The following is a 16,522-nucleotide window of genomic DNA, read 5'->3' as shown; positions in this document are numbered from 1 at the left end:
TGACCAGAGACCCATGCCAGGGTCAGGTAATTAGTGTCATTGACTTCCGTCAGGGTGTCCATGCCTTCCAAACACTCTTTCACTTCGACTCGCATGAGGCTAGGGCCCTGAGTGCTGCCTGGCTGTTGAAGAAAATGGCTATCTCCCGGGAATGTATTCCTAGCATTTTTATTTCTCTGGTGCATTGTTCAATCGCTATGATTTCTGACTGGACAATTGTAGCATACTTACGTAGGTTTACCGTCAGTTCGGTCTTGAGATTCACCCCAAAGACTCCAGCTTGTCGGTTTTGGATCCGTCTCCATCACCCTTATTGTACAACTAACCTAGTTGAAATCACCCACCCAGAATGCTGGCGGTGGTGGTCGATGGGTGCTCAATATTCCGCCATCGGCTCTTTCACACAATACATTCACGGTAATGTGAACATTCACTAACAACACCAGGGGATCCTAGGACACAACCCTGTTTCCTCTAACAATTAGATGAGTGAACCCAGAAACTCGCTGCTTCGCTCAAGGTGATTCTCATGCGACATTCCTACCCGCTCTTTATATGGAGCCAAGGAATTACCAACGTGCTCTACATGTCAGACGCTGTGATTTAGAAAAAAAAAACCTGAGAACAAATAACGTTCCTGATCGTTTCAATAACCAGCAAAATGAACGGAAAAGGTCTATTAAGGACAGCATGCATTGTTTAATTGTCGGTCTCTCAAAGTGAAAAAAAAAAACATTTAACCACCCTTCGACATTTTCCACCTTCCCAGGCAGTCGTCCGTTTCCGTGACATGCCGGAATAGGATAAACCGTTTCATAAAATAATGATAAAGGGCCTCACGTGCTAGTGAAGAGGCGTCATTTGACGGGTGGCGTGTTACCGTTGAGCGGTTCGAGTGTTTCTACTCCATGTATTCGACCACATTTAGGATAAAGGGAGTTTATCGCAGGAATGGAACGGCCTGTGAGTACCATGCGGTACTTACTCATCTCAAATCTAGGCTGACACGACTTGCCTCGTCCCGACAGCCCTCATCGTGTATCAAGGGGAAACTACTTTTACAGTAACATGTGCCTAATTCACGATACCTTGATGCCAATTGAAAAATGAAGGATGCAATATCACACAATAATGATCTAATAATGGATAGAAATAGGCTCTGATAATGAAATACTTTCTAACCCCTCCTAAAAACTACTAAAATTTCAACAATCCTAAATTATTAAATGAAAGTTTAAATTATTAATTATTAATTAATCTTTCTAAGCCTATATTTCTCAGGTGTCTATACCCAGTTGTACTATAAATATATTACAGTTTATATCAGTTTATTATTAACTATGTGTTTTTTTAACCTTCTATTATGGAATCAAGTCTGTTTGAATCTTAGTCTGGTCATTAAGCCAATATGCGCTAAATGTTCGCGTGACAATAACGGGTAGGAATATAAATAAATTGAAAATTACAAGTAGTAAAAAATGTACACATTAACATACTGGTAATAATTGGTTAATCGGGCCAGATGCAAATCGCCCTGGCCGCTTTCGCCACGTATCTCGACACGGGATCAAGAATAAAAAGGAATTACAATTCCAAAATTCGTCGGCTCAGAATTGTTTTGGCCGTTTTCGGGCGTGATGCGAGCCAATTTTCTCCCGTTTATCTTTCCACGGTTGAATTATGGAAAATAGCTTAATTAACAAATTAAATGACATCTGTTCGACAAGATAATTTTCACAGGGTTAGTAGTATAACACCTCCAGGCATTATTAAACGCCTAGATAAAAATCCAACATGGACAACTTAGTCAATTCTTCATCCCGGCCGTAGCGTTTTACATATGCCATGCAAATTTTGCTCCTACCGTGCCTCTGTCGAATAAAGACCTCATTTAATAATATTTGCACACAACACCTTGAACCACAAATGAAAGAGTACAAATAAATCACAGAATAATATAAAAAGAAAGGATAGGTGTTTTTTTAAGTATAACTATTGATTGATCTTTGACCTCTGAGTCCACCGAGTCTCGCTGCTTGACCTTGGACAATACACGTTTCTTTTGTATTTGACTTCCTGTTGCCTGCATTAGTCCATATTCATATCCTATTAATATTGCTTATTATTTTTAAGTTTGTTATAATGGTTTTGACAGCTTGATCATTTTCCTTTTGTCTGCATAACATTACTGAATTAATGATAACTAATATTGCTTAACCTTTTTTATTTCTTCCATACTGACAGCTTAATTTGCCTGTTCGCCTCCGGGATGGATTTCACGGGCAGATGTATTTTTCGGGGTCTTAACATCAGCTACCAACCCGTTTTTTTATAATTGACGTCAATGCGTAATTAATGATAACATATTGGTTTATCAGTTAATATGGACATAATGAAACATTGTCCTGTTTGCCTTAGTTAAAAATTTCAAGGACGGAAAGACGTTTTGAGCTTATACTTCACACGTAATCAGATAATTTTCGTCATAGTTATATAGTAACTCAGTGGAGGTAACTTAATAAGCGATAAATAATGTAAATCGACGAAATAGGGCTTTGATCACTTTGCAGAGTAAGAGATCTCAAGATCGCCTAGTCTCAATTGAACCCAGAAAATAAAAAAAGCATTTCTTATTGGGCGAAAAATAATAGGCAAAGGTTACATGCCTTAGTTAATTATCTCTATTACTTCTTACACCTTAAAAGTGATTAAAGGTTAAAAGAGGTAGTCACAATGCCTTCTGCACCTTGACCTGAGTAGATCTTTTGTCCTCCTCTAATTTTATAAATCACTGGCTAGCTTCAGGTTGTTAATGAACTTCATTGGCCACGCCAACAGGTTCTGGTGTAGGATCGGCTTTTCCTCTCCTAGTTGCAAGAATCTACTCCTACGTAGGTCCTCACAAAAACATAAAACTGTACTGCACCCTCCACTTCTTCCTGGCAGTGTCTGTCCTGGCAATGCCCTGTCTGTCCAACCACTTCTTCCTCTTGAGGCGCTTGTGTACGATGATTGGTCGTTACAAATTTTGGTCGGCAACTTCAGTGATAAGCTTTCAGGACGATTCTGACTGACCGACGCAGCGAGAATAGGCGGACCAGATTGATCGGTAACGGATCATTACCCAGCCGATCGCTCAAAGATAGCAATCGTATATAATCATCTTTTTTAATGTCGTTATGAACTTTTATATTGTTGACTATAATACAAGGAATTTTTATGTTAAGATTGTCGGGTGTTGGTCTGAGTCAACTCATGCTGAACCGGCATTGGATTTATTGGGTCCGTATTCACTCGTGGGCTTGTGTAGTTCAACAAAGAAAACGGACCCAATAAATGTTCACTACGTTACTATTTATATTATTAAAAAATTTATTTAGAAGTCGTGAGATGCGGTCTGGTGTGATGTAGGTTTCAGAAAAACATTTTCTTTATCGTGCCAACGTTTCGATCTTTATTGAGATCATCTTCAGGACACAAAGTGTTTGTCTTCTGTGTAATTGTGCCATTCTTGCGTGCCGTGTCGAGAGTGCCCTACGGTCACTAATCACCACACATTATTAAAAATGACTAAATAGTGATTAATCATTAAATTTTATTTGCATTTTTGCAGATTTTTTAAAGTGTTGCCTATTTGTAAGCGTAATTGATTGCTAAACGGGTAATTGCATTTTGGCATTATTGAAGTAGTTAATTTCAGTTTGTTAATTTATTTTCTCAGTTTATAATATACAAATTGACAGTAGAATTTATTTTCATTAAGTGTTGATTTACAGTTTTGAGGTCGTTTTATTACTGGTTATACCACTTGTTTATTACAGTTAACACTACTGCATTATTAATGATATCGTTTATTTCTCTCGTCAAGATGGATTCTTATCGCGTTTATGGTTTTCTAAAATGCATACAAATGAAATTTAATGAAAACTTATATTATGGAAAGTGGATAGTTTATAACTTACTCGACACCGTTTACCTTCACAATCGCTAGTGTTTTCCATTTATGCTAAACAGTCTTGAACCCAAATTAATCAGGATAGTAAAATGCATCGTCCGGACGCTTACGAATTGCCGGTTTATATTTTCGAAAAAACACAGATTACGAGATAAGAAGCCGGCCTAGGGAACGGAGAGTAAATCATTTGACATTCACAAAGCTCGCTCGGCCGTCAGCTCAACAATTATGCTAATGCGGACCTTGATCGGACTTATACAAATGTAATTGTAAGCAATAGAGCTAACGATCCGAACCTATTAAGCGGACGAGAATTTATCCGAGCGTAATTGATACAAAGAAATAAAAAGTCGGAGGTGCGAATGGCTTTTTCGACCGGAGAAACCAATTAGCCAAGTTTTACAGGGACTTTTATTGATTTTTTGGCCGTAAAGATTCCGCCCCGAGGTGCCAGCGGACAAATGGGATCCGCTCGGCAAACGGAGAAATGGATATCCAGGGCCCGTAACGAATATATTAGGAGGTGATTGGCTCTATAGATCAACCTCCTAATATAGACATAGGGAGAAGAGCGTCATTAGAGCCATCCGACCTCATTAGGATCTCCCCCCGGACCTCTTTATTAGGCGTGGAACGAAAGCAACGAGCATTCGTCACTCATTCCATCATTCGGAACTTTTTACAGACGCGGTCGGACGTTTAGTTGGAACTTTTTAACCATCGATTGCGATCCTCAACACCTGTTTAAAGCATGACAAAGGAAGCAGGTTTGAAATCCAATACTGGACAGTGCTGACCTCCAGGGCAAATGCCAGGTTCAAAAGGATCGACTCTTCCGCACGCCTTCTACCTGAGAAATTATTTATATTTGCAAAGAAACCTTTCTAGCCAAGTCAAGGAAAACCATGGGTCAATTATTCATTTCTGCTGTACAATTGCCGTAATAATTCTATGATTGTAAAAAAAAGAAAAGAAAAGAAAAAGCATCACAAAACTATAGTCAAAGATTACTGTGCAGATAAGGACTTTTTTTACCAAATGTTGTCTAATTTTATTAGGACGAACTAGTCAAAAAGAAAAGTTTGTTGAAATGATTTTAGAGAAAGGTTGTTAAAATTTAATTCAGTTTTAGTTAATGAAGTAGTAATTCTTGTGAGTTTGATAGAAACACAGAACAAAAATAGAGATAGATAGATAAATAGATTAGATAGAAAGAAGATATACAGAAATAAAAAGAAATAGAAAGAGGTTGAAAGGTAGAGAAGAAGAAAGATATAGAAATAAAAAGATCGGGAAAGAGAGAAATAGAGAGAAAGGAAATAGAAAGAAGGAAAAATAGTGAAGAGAGAAAGGGGGAGAGATAGAAAGAGAAAGGAAGAGGGGAAAAGAGAGGGAGAGAGAGAGAGAGTGTGTGTGGATGAGAGGGAGTGACAGAGAGAGGAGAGAAACTGGATGAATGCGTGATTGATGTAATAAATTCTACATTGGTTCAGCATCCTTAAAATGTGCGCGTGTGTGTTTTTATACGAGAGTGAGTGAGGGAGATTGAGGGAAGAATGAATTACTGACTGACTGAATAAAAATGTGATTATTTAAAAATCTCTCAATATAAAAATCTCTCTATCTAAAAATCTAAAAACTTAGGTCAAGAACGACCTTTCTTACAATTAGCGAGATAAAGAAAGAGAGAGAGAGAGAGAGAGAGAGAGTGTGTGTGTGTGTGTGTGTGTGTGTGTGTGTGTGTGTGTGTGTGAGAGAGAGAGAGAGAGAGAGAGAGAGAGAGAGAGAGAGAATGAACGAATGACTGACTGAATAAAAATGGGATTTTTTACAAATCTATCTATCTAAAAATCTAAAAACGTAGATCAAGAACGGCCTCTCTTACAATTAGTGATATATAGAGAGGGCATGTGTGTGTATTTTGTGTGTGTGCGTGTGTGTGTGTGTGTGTGTGTGTGTGTGTGTGTGTGTGTGTGTGTGTGTGTGAGAGAGAGAGTGAGTGAGAGTGAGTGAGTGGAATGAGGGGGTTGTCTTTCTTCTTCAAGAATTCTGAATCACATCATTAAAAATTTTAGGTTTCTCGTATGAAGGAATACAATAGATCCATAGATATTCAATGATTTTCGAATTTAAACTATACAAATATCAGGCAAACATATTCAAATCTACGGAGTTACAAAAAAATGTTTAAAATAGGACTACCTGTTCAGTTTGTATTATTTAAAAAATAATTATTTTACGATATTTTAAAAATAAAAACGTTCTCCGTGTCCTCGACTATTCCGCTTTCTGTTCGTAACCTGTGCACTCTAAGCACATAGGCGAACCCGATGTATTCTGTCAAGATTAACCATGAAAGAAACGGCGAGACCAGACGGTGAGTAATCGTCAAAGAGCGGAAATAAGACAAATGACTTTCCGAGAGATCGTTTTATTGCCTTGTTTAATTGCTCGACCCATGGGACGGTTTCTGAAATAACCTGAAATGCATTTTTAGAAATACATATATACAATATAATTAAACGGTTTTTCTTAAATTAACATCGCCGAATAAGGAATAAGGGTTGTTTACACTAGGGATGAGCAGCGATAGTCGATGTTTAGAAAACTTCCATGATAGGCGACTGATGTTCCATGTTTTCAACATCAATGTTACTGTGTGTTTTGACGGTGTTTTTTGACCATCGATGGTGGGCTGTCGATGTTTTATAAACTATTTCAGTTTTTTCTAATTTCCACTTTTGTGAATAGGGAATGACCCGTATTCTTCTGATATGAAAGTGACCTATCCGAACCTGTCAGTTGTTCAATTTATTGGTACATCTTTCCCCCTGAACGATTATTTTCTAAAAAGTTGGACAGAGTATTTCGTAAACCAGAAATCGCTTAGAAGATAAATTGGCTTTAAAGCTACGTTGTTTTAATAGCGTTCCGGAGAAGATGTGGCAGTGTTTCATTGTGAAATTTGAATAAATTATTTCTAATAAATTAAGGATATGTTTGATTTTAGTTACGTACTTGTCAAACCTTTACCTTTTTTGAACAAGGGATAGGAATTGGGCCTGGGTGGATTATGGATGTTTTCCAAAGTATCGGAGAAAAACAGGGAGGTATTTTGAATAAAATTCACAGGCACAAAATACTTTAACAATAGACGTCTTTTATTTAAAAGGGACTGAGAGATCGATATGTAACTATAAATGAATCCAAAGGCAAAAATAATTCCTAATAAATGTTATTAAAATAATAAACATAATTTTTATTAATCAAGTTCCTAATAAAGGTTCAGAAATGGCAAAGTTTGAAAAATTAACTTATGTTTCTAAAGTGGCACATGAAAATAATATATGCATATGAAAATTATTTGTGGTTGAAGTAATGAGTACTCAAAAATACCATACAGTCGATGGTCGTACTAGCATGGATGGTGAGGTTCCGATGTTTTTTTATCTATGCTCATCCCTATTTTACACTAAAATTGTGCTGAAATTTGATTTGACTTTTACTCGATAAATATTATTTTATAAATTTTTAAATCATTGAAACAACTTGTTCAAAAAATTATAGAGGTCATTTTAGTGCGAAACAAAAGTTTTCGTGCGTTTTAATTAGGAATTTGTTTTTATTTTGGGGTCTTCTTGAAATTTAGGCAGTCAAAAATGGTCAGAAACGACCAAGGGCATTAAAAAATAATCAGAAAAGACTAAAAATTGTTTCTGTTTATCATATTTCTGACATTAAGTGTAGTGGGTTTTATAAAGTATTTTACGGCACTTTTCTTTCAGTTAAGCATAAATTTATGCTATCGAAAGTATAATGTGTGGTGTTTAGTGACCGTTAGTTAATGATTATTTGGAGATCGTGGGATGCGGTGTGGTGTGACGTTGGTTTAGAAAAACATTTTCTTTTGTCTTTTCGAAAATATAGCGAAATTTTTGTAAGCTGCTTTAGTTCTTATGGAGTCGAAGGGATTTTATTAGCTACATAAGTTTTACACGAACTGCGAATAATCAGGCGATGAAAGACACACGAGGCAGCTTATACCAGTGAGGAATTACTTCGGTTTGTAAAGTCTGACCTTAAAAGCTCGCGCCCCGTAAAATATAGTCCGCGCGGGTACCAAGTACCCCGGAGCCAAGCATATATCCTGCCAGCTGTGCCTCCCCTCGTTGAAATATATATCAATTTTAATTAGGAAGATCGGCCCTCGAGCCTTTTTGGAGGTTTGTCGATACCTATCTGGCCGGCCGGCAATTATTCAGGACCCGGCGGGAGGGGCCTTTGAAATTACGATACCCCATTTGGGCTTCACTGTCTTGTAATTAAATTACAAATGCATTCCTATTCCTCCAATTTGCATAGGGAAGTCGGTACGCCTCCTTCTTTATAATTCCATACTTCGGAATTGCAAAAAGGCCAAATGTGTACTGTTCGTCTGAGTGAGCGATGATCCCGACCAAAATTAAGTTGTGCTCGTATTCCCAAGCTTATTTGTAAACTTTATAACCTTGCTCTATTAATCAATCAGTTTTTCTCATACAACAATAATTTTTATGTATAGTGATTAGTGACCATTAGTCGAAATTATTCGGAAATCGTGAGATGCGGTCTGGTGTGATGTAGGTTTCAGAAAAACATTTTCTTTATCGTGCCAACGTTTCGATCTTTATTGAGATCATCTTCAGGGCCTGGGATTTATACAAACATTGTTTAAATTTAACAAATACACGGAGGATGTGGAAAAAAGTGAAATTATACAATGCAAAAAATATTTTTTATATTCAATCAAAGTATTTCTACTTCTCTACTTTTTCCAATGTTCGTAAATCCCAGGCTCTGAAGATGATCTCAATAAAGATCGAAACGTTGACAGATAAAGAAAATGTTTTCTGAAACCTACATCACACCAGACCGCATCTCACGATTTCCGAATAATAATTTTTATTTCATTAAATTTTAATGATTCTTTCCAACCTTGAAAAAATCAGCTAGTTTTGCCGTAGAAATCCATTTTTGGGTAATCCAATTTAAAAGACCAACACAGTACTAGGTAATGACTTAATTTCTGGCATGAGGTAATGAAAAAACAGGTTAACATGGTTTACTGAAAGACCCGACAGACATAATTTAAAAAAAAATTAATGGGACTGTCCATTCAAAAGTAATTACTAGGCCCAGAAAAGAGAATTGCGTGGATTTGGAAAGGTTATGGGCCAAGGGGTAAAAACTGCAATGAAGAAAAAACCCAGAGATAACAACAAGAATTTTAGATTGAAATCGTGAAGGATTAACTAATAAATTGTTCAATTAATTAAGGTTTTTAGTTGAGCTAAAAAAGTCAATGGCACGAGCGGGATTCGAACCCACGACCTTCGGCTAGATACGCCGCTGCTCTACCACTTGAGCTATCGTGACCTCGATCCACTCGGACACTAACTTCCTATCTCAACCCCACCTTTTGAATTTTCCCTCCTTTTTGCCATTTTTCGGTTCGAATTTGGTTTGGGTTCGAATCCCGCTCGTGCCATTGACTTTTTTATATCAACTAAAAACCTTAATATTGTAATACAATTAATTAAGGTTTTTAGTTGAGATAAAAAAGTCAATGGCACGAGTGGGATTCGAACCCATGATCTTCGGCTTGATAAGCCGCTGCTCTACCACTAGAGCTATCGTGATCTCAACCCCACCTTTGAATTTTCCCACCTTTTTGCCATTTTTCAAATGTCGTGTAATCTATTTGATTCTCGGCGAAAAATGAAATGGCCACGGAGAGCTTTAGTGAAGTATACTTCATTTTAACTTATTAAATTCACTAGTTTTCGGGGTCTGCTTGACCAATTAATATCTTACAATTAATTAAGATTTTTCGTCGAGATAAAAAGTATACCTTTACTAAAACTCTCCGTGGCCATGGCTTGCAACCATTCAGGAAAGGTGATGATCAATGAGGAAAGGGTGGAATGGAGAGGAATGATTTTTCATTTTGGAGAAAAAAATTCGACTACGGGTCGAAAGAAGGTGGAAGCAGTTTGAATTATGACATTGTGGTAAAACAGTTATCGAACACGTTGGAATTAGCTAAATTGACGTATCAAGCAATTGTTGCCTTCCGAGGCTGGACGGCCTTAATGTAAATCTACCGAATGACAGGGTATCACTTAAAACAACATTAGTGCCATACTCGTAATGCCTCTATAATTGGCGGTGTTGCTTCGGTTATCCTTAATAGAGTTTTAATTTATTTCGGCATAGATCGGCCCCGGTTGGAAAAGGGGAAGGTTTATGTACAAATATGGACTCGGGATAAAAAGCAGTATGAAGTATGAAGCCTGATTGTTACAACCACCTGGTTTTGTTCGTATGAGCTTTACGTAAGAAACCTCAAGGGGGATGCAAAACAAATCTTTAAGGTTTATTTAAAACGTCAAAGAAATGAAGATCAAGGCACAAAGGTTTTTGTAGAACGACCATACATAATTTTCTCTGCTTAATTTTGTCGCCTGTAAAAAAAAAAAAAAAATACATATTGGTACAATAGTATGCAAGCTGTTAAAACATAATGGATTTGAATTGTTTCGCTCTGTGGTCTTTAGGAACATTTTTTTATTTTGGATGTTTCCGATCATTTTTTTTGTACTAATGGTTTTGGCCTGTCAGACAGCTAATAGAAAACAGAAATCACATGGACCCCATGACCGAATATGGCGAGAAATGGAAACCAAAACAGTGAGGATTGGCTGATCAAAAATTGGAGCTTTTCTATGAATAAAAGATCACATTGAAAACCGTTACAAGCCAATAGGATTTTAATAAAAGCGCCTTAGGATTAAACTCCCGTCAACCGGTGTAATATCTACCAGAGGGGAAAAACACCCACCCCTAAATAATACATTTTTAATAGGCCTATCCCTCTATTTAAGGAGGGAGAAAAAAATATTTTTCCAGGCCGGTTGGCAGTGTTGCCCGTATCATCTCCGTTGCCCTTGTTAGCAGTGACATGTATAATAGACTTCGGGGATTATTTCGTCCAGGGCGTGAGTAGAGAAAGGACGTCAATCAAGGAGTCAGGAGCCGTGAAGAGCCGGGGGGACCAGGTAGCGACATGTGTAAGGGGGCCCCACTTCAAGTCGTTTCGACCACGGGATCTTGAATTTATTCGAGCAAAGTGAAACCCCGATTTCTTGACTTGACAGCAGCTGGGCGAGGAAAATGGGGAGAATGAGGCTAAATTGACTCGTCGAACGAACGTCAAAAGCTTTGACGATGTACATTTTCATGTCTAATATCTTCGAGCAAATAATAATTCATAAATTATTTTCAGCTGTGTTCTTTTCATTTTGTTTAAATTGACCAATTATTAGGAAAAACTTACGCCACTTTGTCCTATTAAAAGATTCTACACTAGAAATTACCTATGAAAAAACACCAGGAGTTGTTATAATTTTTTATTTTTAAAATTAATATTTAATTACAGCAGAGCACGATGGTTTTTCTATGAATTGCTTAATAATACAACAATTTTTTAACCTTAACTTAACTAAAACCCTTGCCTTGTAAAATCAAAATCAATCAAAATTTTTATTGGACACTAATATTAAAGAATATATTCCATTTGTTTCAAATTTAACACTTATCCAATGTTGACACTACATACCTTTTTATTGGTTACAAATATAACCTTAAACCATTGTTTGCAACCATATACCATTTTATTTATTTCAACCTTAACACTGAGCCATCGTTGAGAACAATAACCATTTTATTTGTTTCAAATATACCCCTAAACCATTGTTGACAACCACGTACCATTTTATTCATTTCAACCTTAACAATGAACCATGGTTGAGAACATTACACCATTTTATTTGTTTCAAATATACCCCTAAACCATTGCTGAACCATGCACCATTTTATTCATTTCAACCTTAACACTGAACCATCGTTGAGAACAATAACCATTTTATTTGTTTCAAATATACCCCTAAACCATTGCTGACAACCATGTACCATTTTATTGGTTTAAAATCTAACCCTAAACCTTTGTTGACAACCATATACCACTTTATTTATTTCAACCCTAATACTGAACCATCGTTGAGAACATTATATAATTTTGTTTGCTTCAACCAGAACAACAACCTTAAACCTTTTTATTAGAAATTAGGTTACGCCTATTAACTTCGCCATTTAAAAATCTTTCTTGAAATTTGCAATTTTTTTAATTATGTCAACCTGATGATGTTGGTATCTGTAGATTTTTCTTGGCTATTCAAGGTTTACTGCCACTTTTCAGCTCTATTTATCTATAAGGTTTCCATGTTTTGCATGTCCGAATTGACTGAAGTAACTGCTGTGATAAACCATTTCCGTCAAGTCATTAGTTCGTTCAGGTTGTTCAATCTCGTCAATTTAATTCAAAATTTCGAGATGGCCGCATCAGGAAATGTAGAAGAGATAGTTTACATAACTGCAAAATAAAGACATTTTTCTATGCCTTTTTTAAACTTACTTTAATTTGTAAGTTAAATTGTTCCTTACATTAAGACAAGAATACTGCAATTGCATGTATATTTGATTCAAAGCCGTTTTCTATTTACTCTGAGTCTTAATAATTGATGAGATATTATTTTACTTTAGGATATCCAGAAACTGCTTTTTAATTGTCGTTAAATCATGTTGAATAATTTCTTTGTCATGTCTTATTTCCAATACGGATCAACCGACTTTTTCTGCTGCGTGCACGGCTGCCATTTGTCGTGAAATCAATCTTCTCATGAATATTAAATGAATTTTAAAAAATCCTTGATTAGGGCATCCTAGTTTATTCCCTGGGGGCCTTATTACAAATCAGGAGTAAATCAAGATACTGCTGATTTAAATTTACCTCGACTAACCCTATCCGTTCAGTTAATCGGTCAAGAAAATCCAACCCTTTTAAAGCGATTCATCATATTTAACCTTATGTCGCCGGACCCAATGATGAAAAAAAACATTTTGACATTATTATAAATAAATTAATTTTGGATCTTTTTAACCGGCTAGAATTATTCAGTGGCCACGTGTCAAATCTGACATATCAAAAATCTACTTTTTTACAGAAAACTTATTAATTTAATTATTTTCCGTTTTTAGGCCCGGATATTCCTGGGTTCCTCCTCCAGCCGTTCAGGAAGCCCAAGAGGATCCGGACGGCGTTCTCGCCCTCCCAGCTGCTGAAGTTGGAGCACGCCTTCGAAAAAAACCACTACGTCGTGGGAGCCGAAAGGAAGCAACTAGCCCAATCCTTAAGCCTAACGGAAACCCAGGTGAGCTTAAAAAATTAAATAAAACTAAAGCTATAAATAATTTATGGACTGGGTACAGAGCATAACTTGATGCCGGTTAATTTACATAGGCTTCTAAGCGGACTGTTTCTAGTGCTAGTATGATTGTACTAAAATCGTCTACAATAATAAAACAAGAGACTTGATGGACCCAAAATTCCTACCCTTCATCCCCGAAACCGTCATACATTCACCCAACTATCATCCAACTATCAGTCGATCCCCTACTTTTCTCACTCACTCATTCACAAGACTGAGACGCCGCTGTCTTCAATAAGGTGAAAATTTAAGATTTAATTTGACAACGAACAGTTTGGATTAAATTTGTATTATCGTCTTTTCCTTTCATATTTTACAAAATTTCTTAATGGTGTTATGTTTCCTTGCTACCCAGATACATTATTTTATATTCCATTGAATTTGGTGAAATAAGATGTTCAAAGTTGATCATTGATATGTTACTTTTTATGTTTGACGTTTCAATCATTGGATTTCACTTTACCAAACGAGAAGAAAGGAACACCTAACGATCTTTCGTTTTCTGTTACATTCCACCTCATTTGGTGAAATAGGACGTTCAGATTAAAAAAAAAAAGGATCATTGATCTGTTATTTTTAATCTACAGGTCTCTTCCTTTCATTGGGTTTCGATTTACCAAACTAGAAAAAAACGAATGCATAAAGATCTTTCGTTTTCTCTTATATTCCACTTCATTTGGTGAAACAGGACGTTCTAATTTTCTAAGAAAGGATCATTGATCTGTTATTTTTATCTACAGGTCTCTTCCTTTCATTGGGTTTCAATTTACCAAACGAGAAAAAAAAGAATGCATAAAGATCTTCCGTTTTCTCTTATATTCCACTTCATTTGGAGAAACAGGACGTTCTAATTTTCTAAGAAAGGATCATTGATCTGTTATTTTTTATCTACAGGTCTTATCCTTCCATTGGATTTGAATTTACCAAACGAGAAAAAAAGGAACACCTAAAGATCTTTCGTTTTCTCTTATATTCCACCTAAATTGGTGAAACAGGCCACTCAAACTTTCAAAGAAAGGATCATTAGTATGTTATTTTTATCAATTGGTCTCATCTTTCTATTGGATTTCAATTTACCAAACGAGAAAAAAAATGCATAAAGATCTTTCGTTTTCTCTTATATTCCACCTCAATTTGTGAAGCAGGTTTTTTTTTTTTTTTCAAAGAATTGATCTGCTATTTTTTATCTACAAGTCTCATCCTTCCGTTGGATTTGAACCAATTTACCAAACGAGAAAAAAAGAATATCAAAAGACCTTTCATTAATGTCTCATGCGGGCTGCTTCTCTGATTGTTACCATAAGTTTTTTTTTCTTTAAAACGTTAGAAGTTCATAGTTTAATTTAGAGAAGTAACTATCGAAAGCAGTTACCATTTGACCTATAATGATGAGCTTTGTGGTTTTGTGGTGATTGACTATTGAACAAGTAGCCTCCTTTGTATAACGTCGATTCCTAGATGGATACGGCTCAATAACGATCACCCAAATGCCTTCTGTCATACACCTCATATGGTGAAACGGGCATTAGGACTTTATCTCCCCTCCATTGTTCATCCTGTCCGTATTAAAAGGAACAAATCGTTTCCCGACAATTCAAAAAGAGACCATTCCCGGCAATACATCTCTCCGGCTCGGAGGGCATCACTCTATATCAACTCTAATGACAAACCGAGTCGGCCATATGTAAACGTTTTGCTCCTCATTCATTACCCCTCATCACTGGCGTATTGTGCGTGAACGGCGCATCTGGAACTTCCAGGGGGTCGACTGAGCCAATCCGGCCGCGGCACCCCATGCGCTTCAGGGCGTAAGCACATGTCGCCCATTCTACGGGGGGTGAACGGGCGATGAACCTTCATTAAAAATGTATGAGATTTTCACCATTCTCCCCTTCGTGGTATTTATACAACCTCATGGCCGCTCGCTCCGTAATTGATCTTTTGTTATTTTTAACGTCTTTCCTGCTACATAGACCGTGAACGGTTTTGTCGAGGACTATGCCTATTGAAATCATAGTAACACGAAAAAAAAATTGTATCGGCAAAATTGCAACATTTATCTATTATACATGCACCTCTATTTGTACACAATTGATTACTATTTCAGTTGATCCTACACTTAATCCGCCGAGCAATATTTTCGTTCAAAATAAGATAACACAAGCAAAAAAATCGTAAAATATCTTTAATTAATATTTGGGTTATGTAACCAATACAAACTGAAAAATATTAATTAAATTTAGCAAAATCTATCTTAATAAAAGATTTTATTTTCTAATTAAACACAATAAGACTGCGAAAAAAATACCCCACAAACACATCTTAACATAAAAATAATACATCCAAGTCATCACGTAAGTTAGATCGTTTAAATCCTAACCACTCGACCAGTGTGACCCAACCTTATCGCATTTCTGAGTCTACCTTGTGCATAACGATTGTTAAAATTTACATTATAATTAACACAAAGCAAAATGGCGTCAAAAATAACATGTTTGGAATAGGTATTTTAATATATGATATTGTTAGCGGGAGGATTAGTATAATTAGAGACATGGCCGATAAGGACATGGTTAGCCTAACCCCACTCCTCATCATAATTATATGCAATGATGAACGTGTTTAATTGTGTGATATACACGGCAGTAATATTAAAAAAATGTTTCTTTCCTACTCACCCTCTCTTTTTTCTCTCTCTCTCCCTCCCTTACTCTCCCTCACTCTCTCTCTCTCTCCCTCTCCCTCTCCCTCTCCCACACCCGCTCACTCTCTCNCTCTCTCTCTCTCTCTCTCACTCACTCTCTCTCTCTCTCTCTCTCTCTCTCTCTCTCTCTTTCTCTCTGCAATTTCGGTTATTTTTTAAATATGTTTCTCTGCCTTTGTTGTGCATCTCTCTCTCTCTCTCTCTCTCTCTCTGTATTTTTTTCTCTATATATCGATCTCAGACTGCGTTTATCTCTGTCTTTGTATTACTCTCTCACTTTCTATATCTTTATCTTTGTGGGACTTTTTCTTTTTCTCCATCACTCTCTTTCTCTATCTTTCTAGCTCTTTTTATGTATCTAATATGTTACTCTATATTTAACCTTTTCTTTGTCTCCATCCGTATGTAAATCTTTCTTTTACTCAATTATTTCTCTTTCTTTTTAGTTCTATTTTTTTGTCTCAATCTCTTCTTCTGTTTATATATATCTCTATATGT

General features: G+C 36.4%; 1 protein-coding gene across 2 annotated transcripts in view; it reads left to right on the top strand.

The window, feature by feature from the left end:
• LOC106662366 (homeotic protein empty spiracles-like) overlaps positions 1-16,522 on the top strand; it is a 64,620-nt gene that overhangs the window by 27,242 nt on the left and 20,856 nt on the right. For both annotated transcript variants that reach the window (XM_014386425.2, XM_014386424.2), the window contains one exon: positions 13,091-13,263. In XM_014386425.2, the coding sequence (XP_014241911.1) occupies positions 13,091-13,263 (173 nt within the window). The remainder of the gene's footprint in view (positions 1-13,090; positions 13,264-16,522) is intronic.

The sequence above is a fragment of the Cimex lectularius genome, unplaced genomic scaffold (genome assembly GCF_000648675.2).
Source record: "Cimex lectularius strain Harlan isolate CLEC.00 unplaced genomic scaffold, Clec_2.1 scaffold51, whole genome shotgun sequence".
NCBI lineage: Eukaryota > Metazoa > Arthropoda > Insecta > Hemiptera > Cimicidae > Cimex > Cimex lectularius.
Note: the sequence above shows the minus strand (reverse complement) of the source record. Positions and strands in the feature narration are given on the sequence as shown.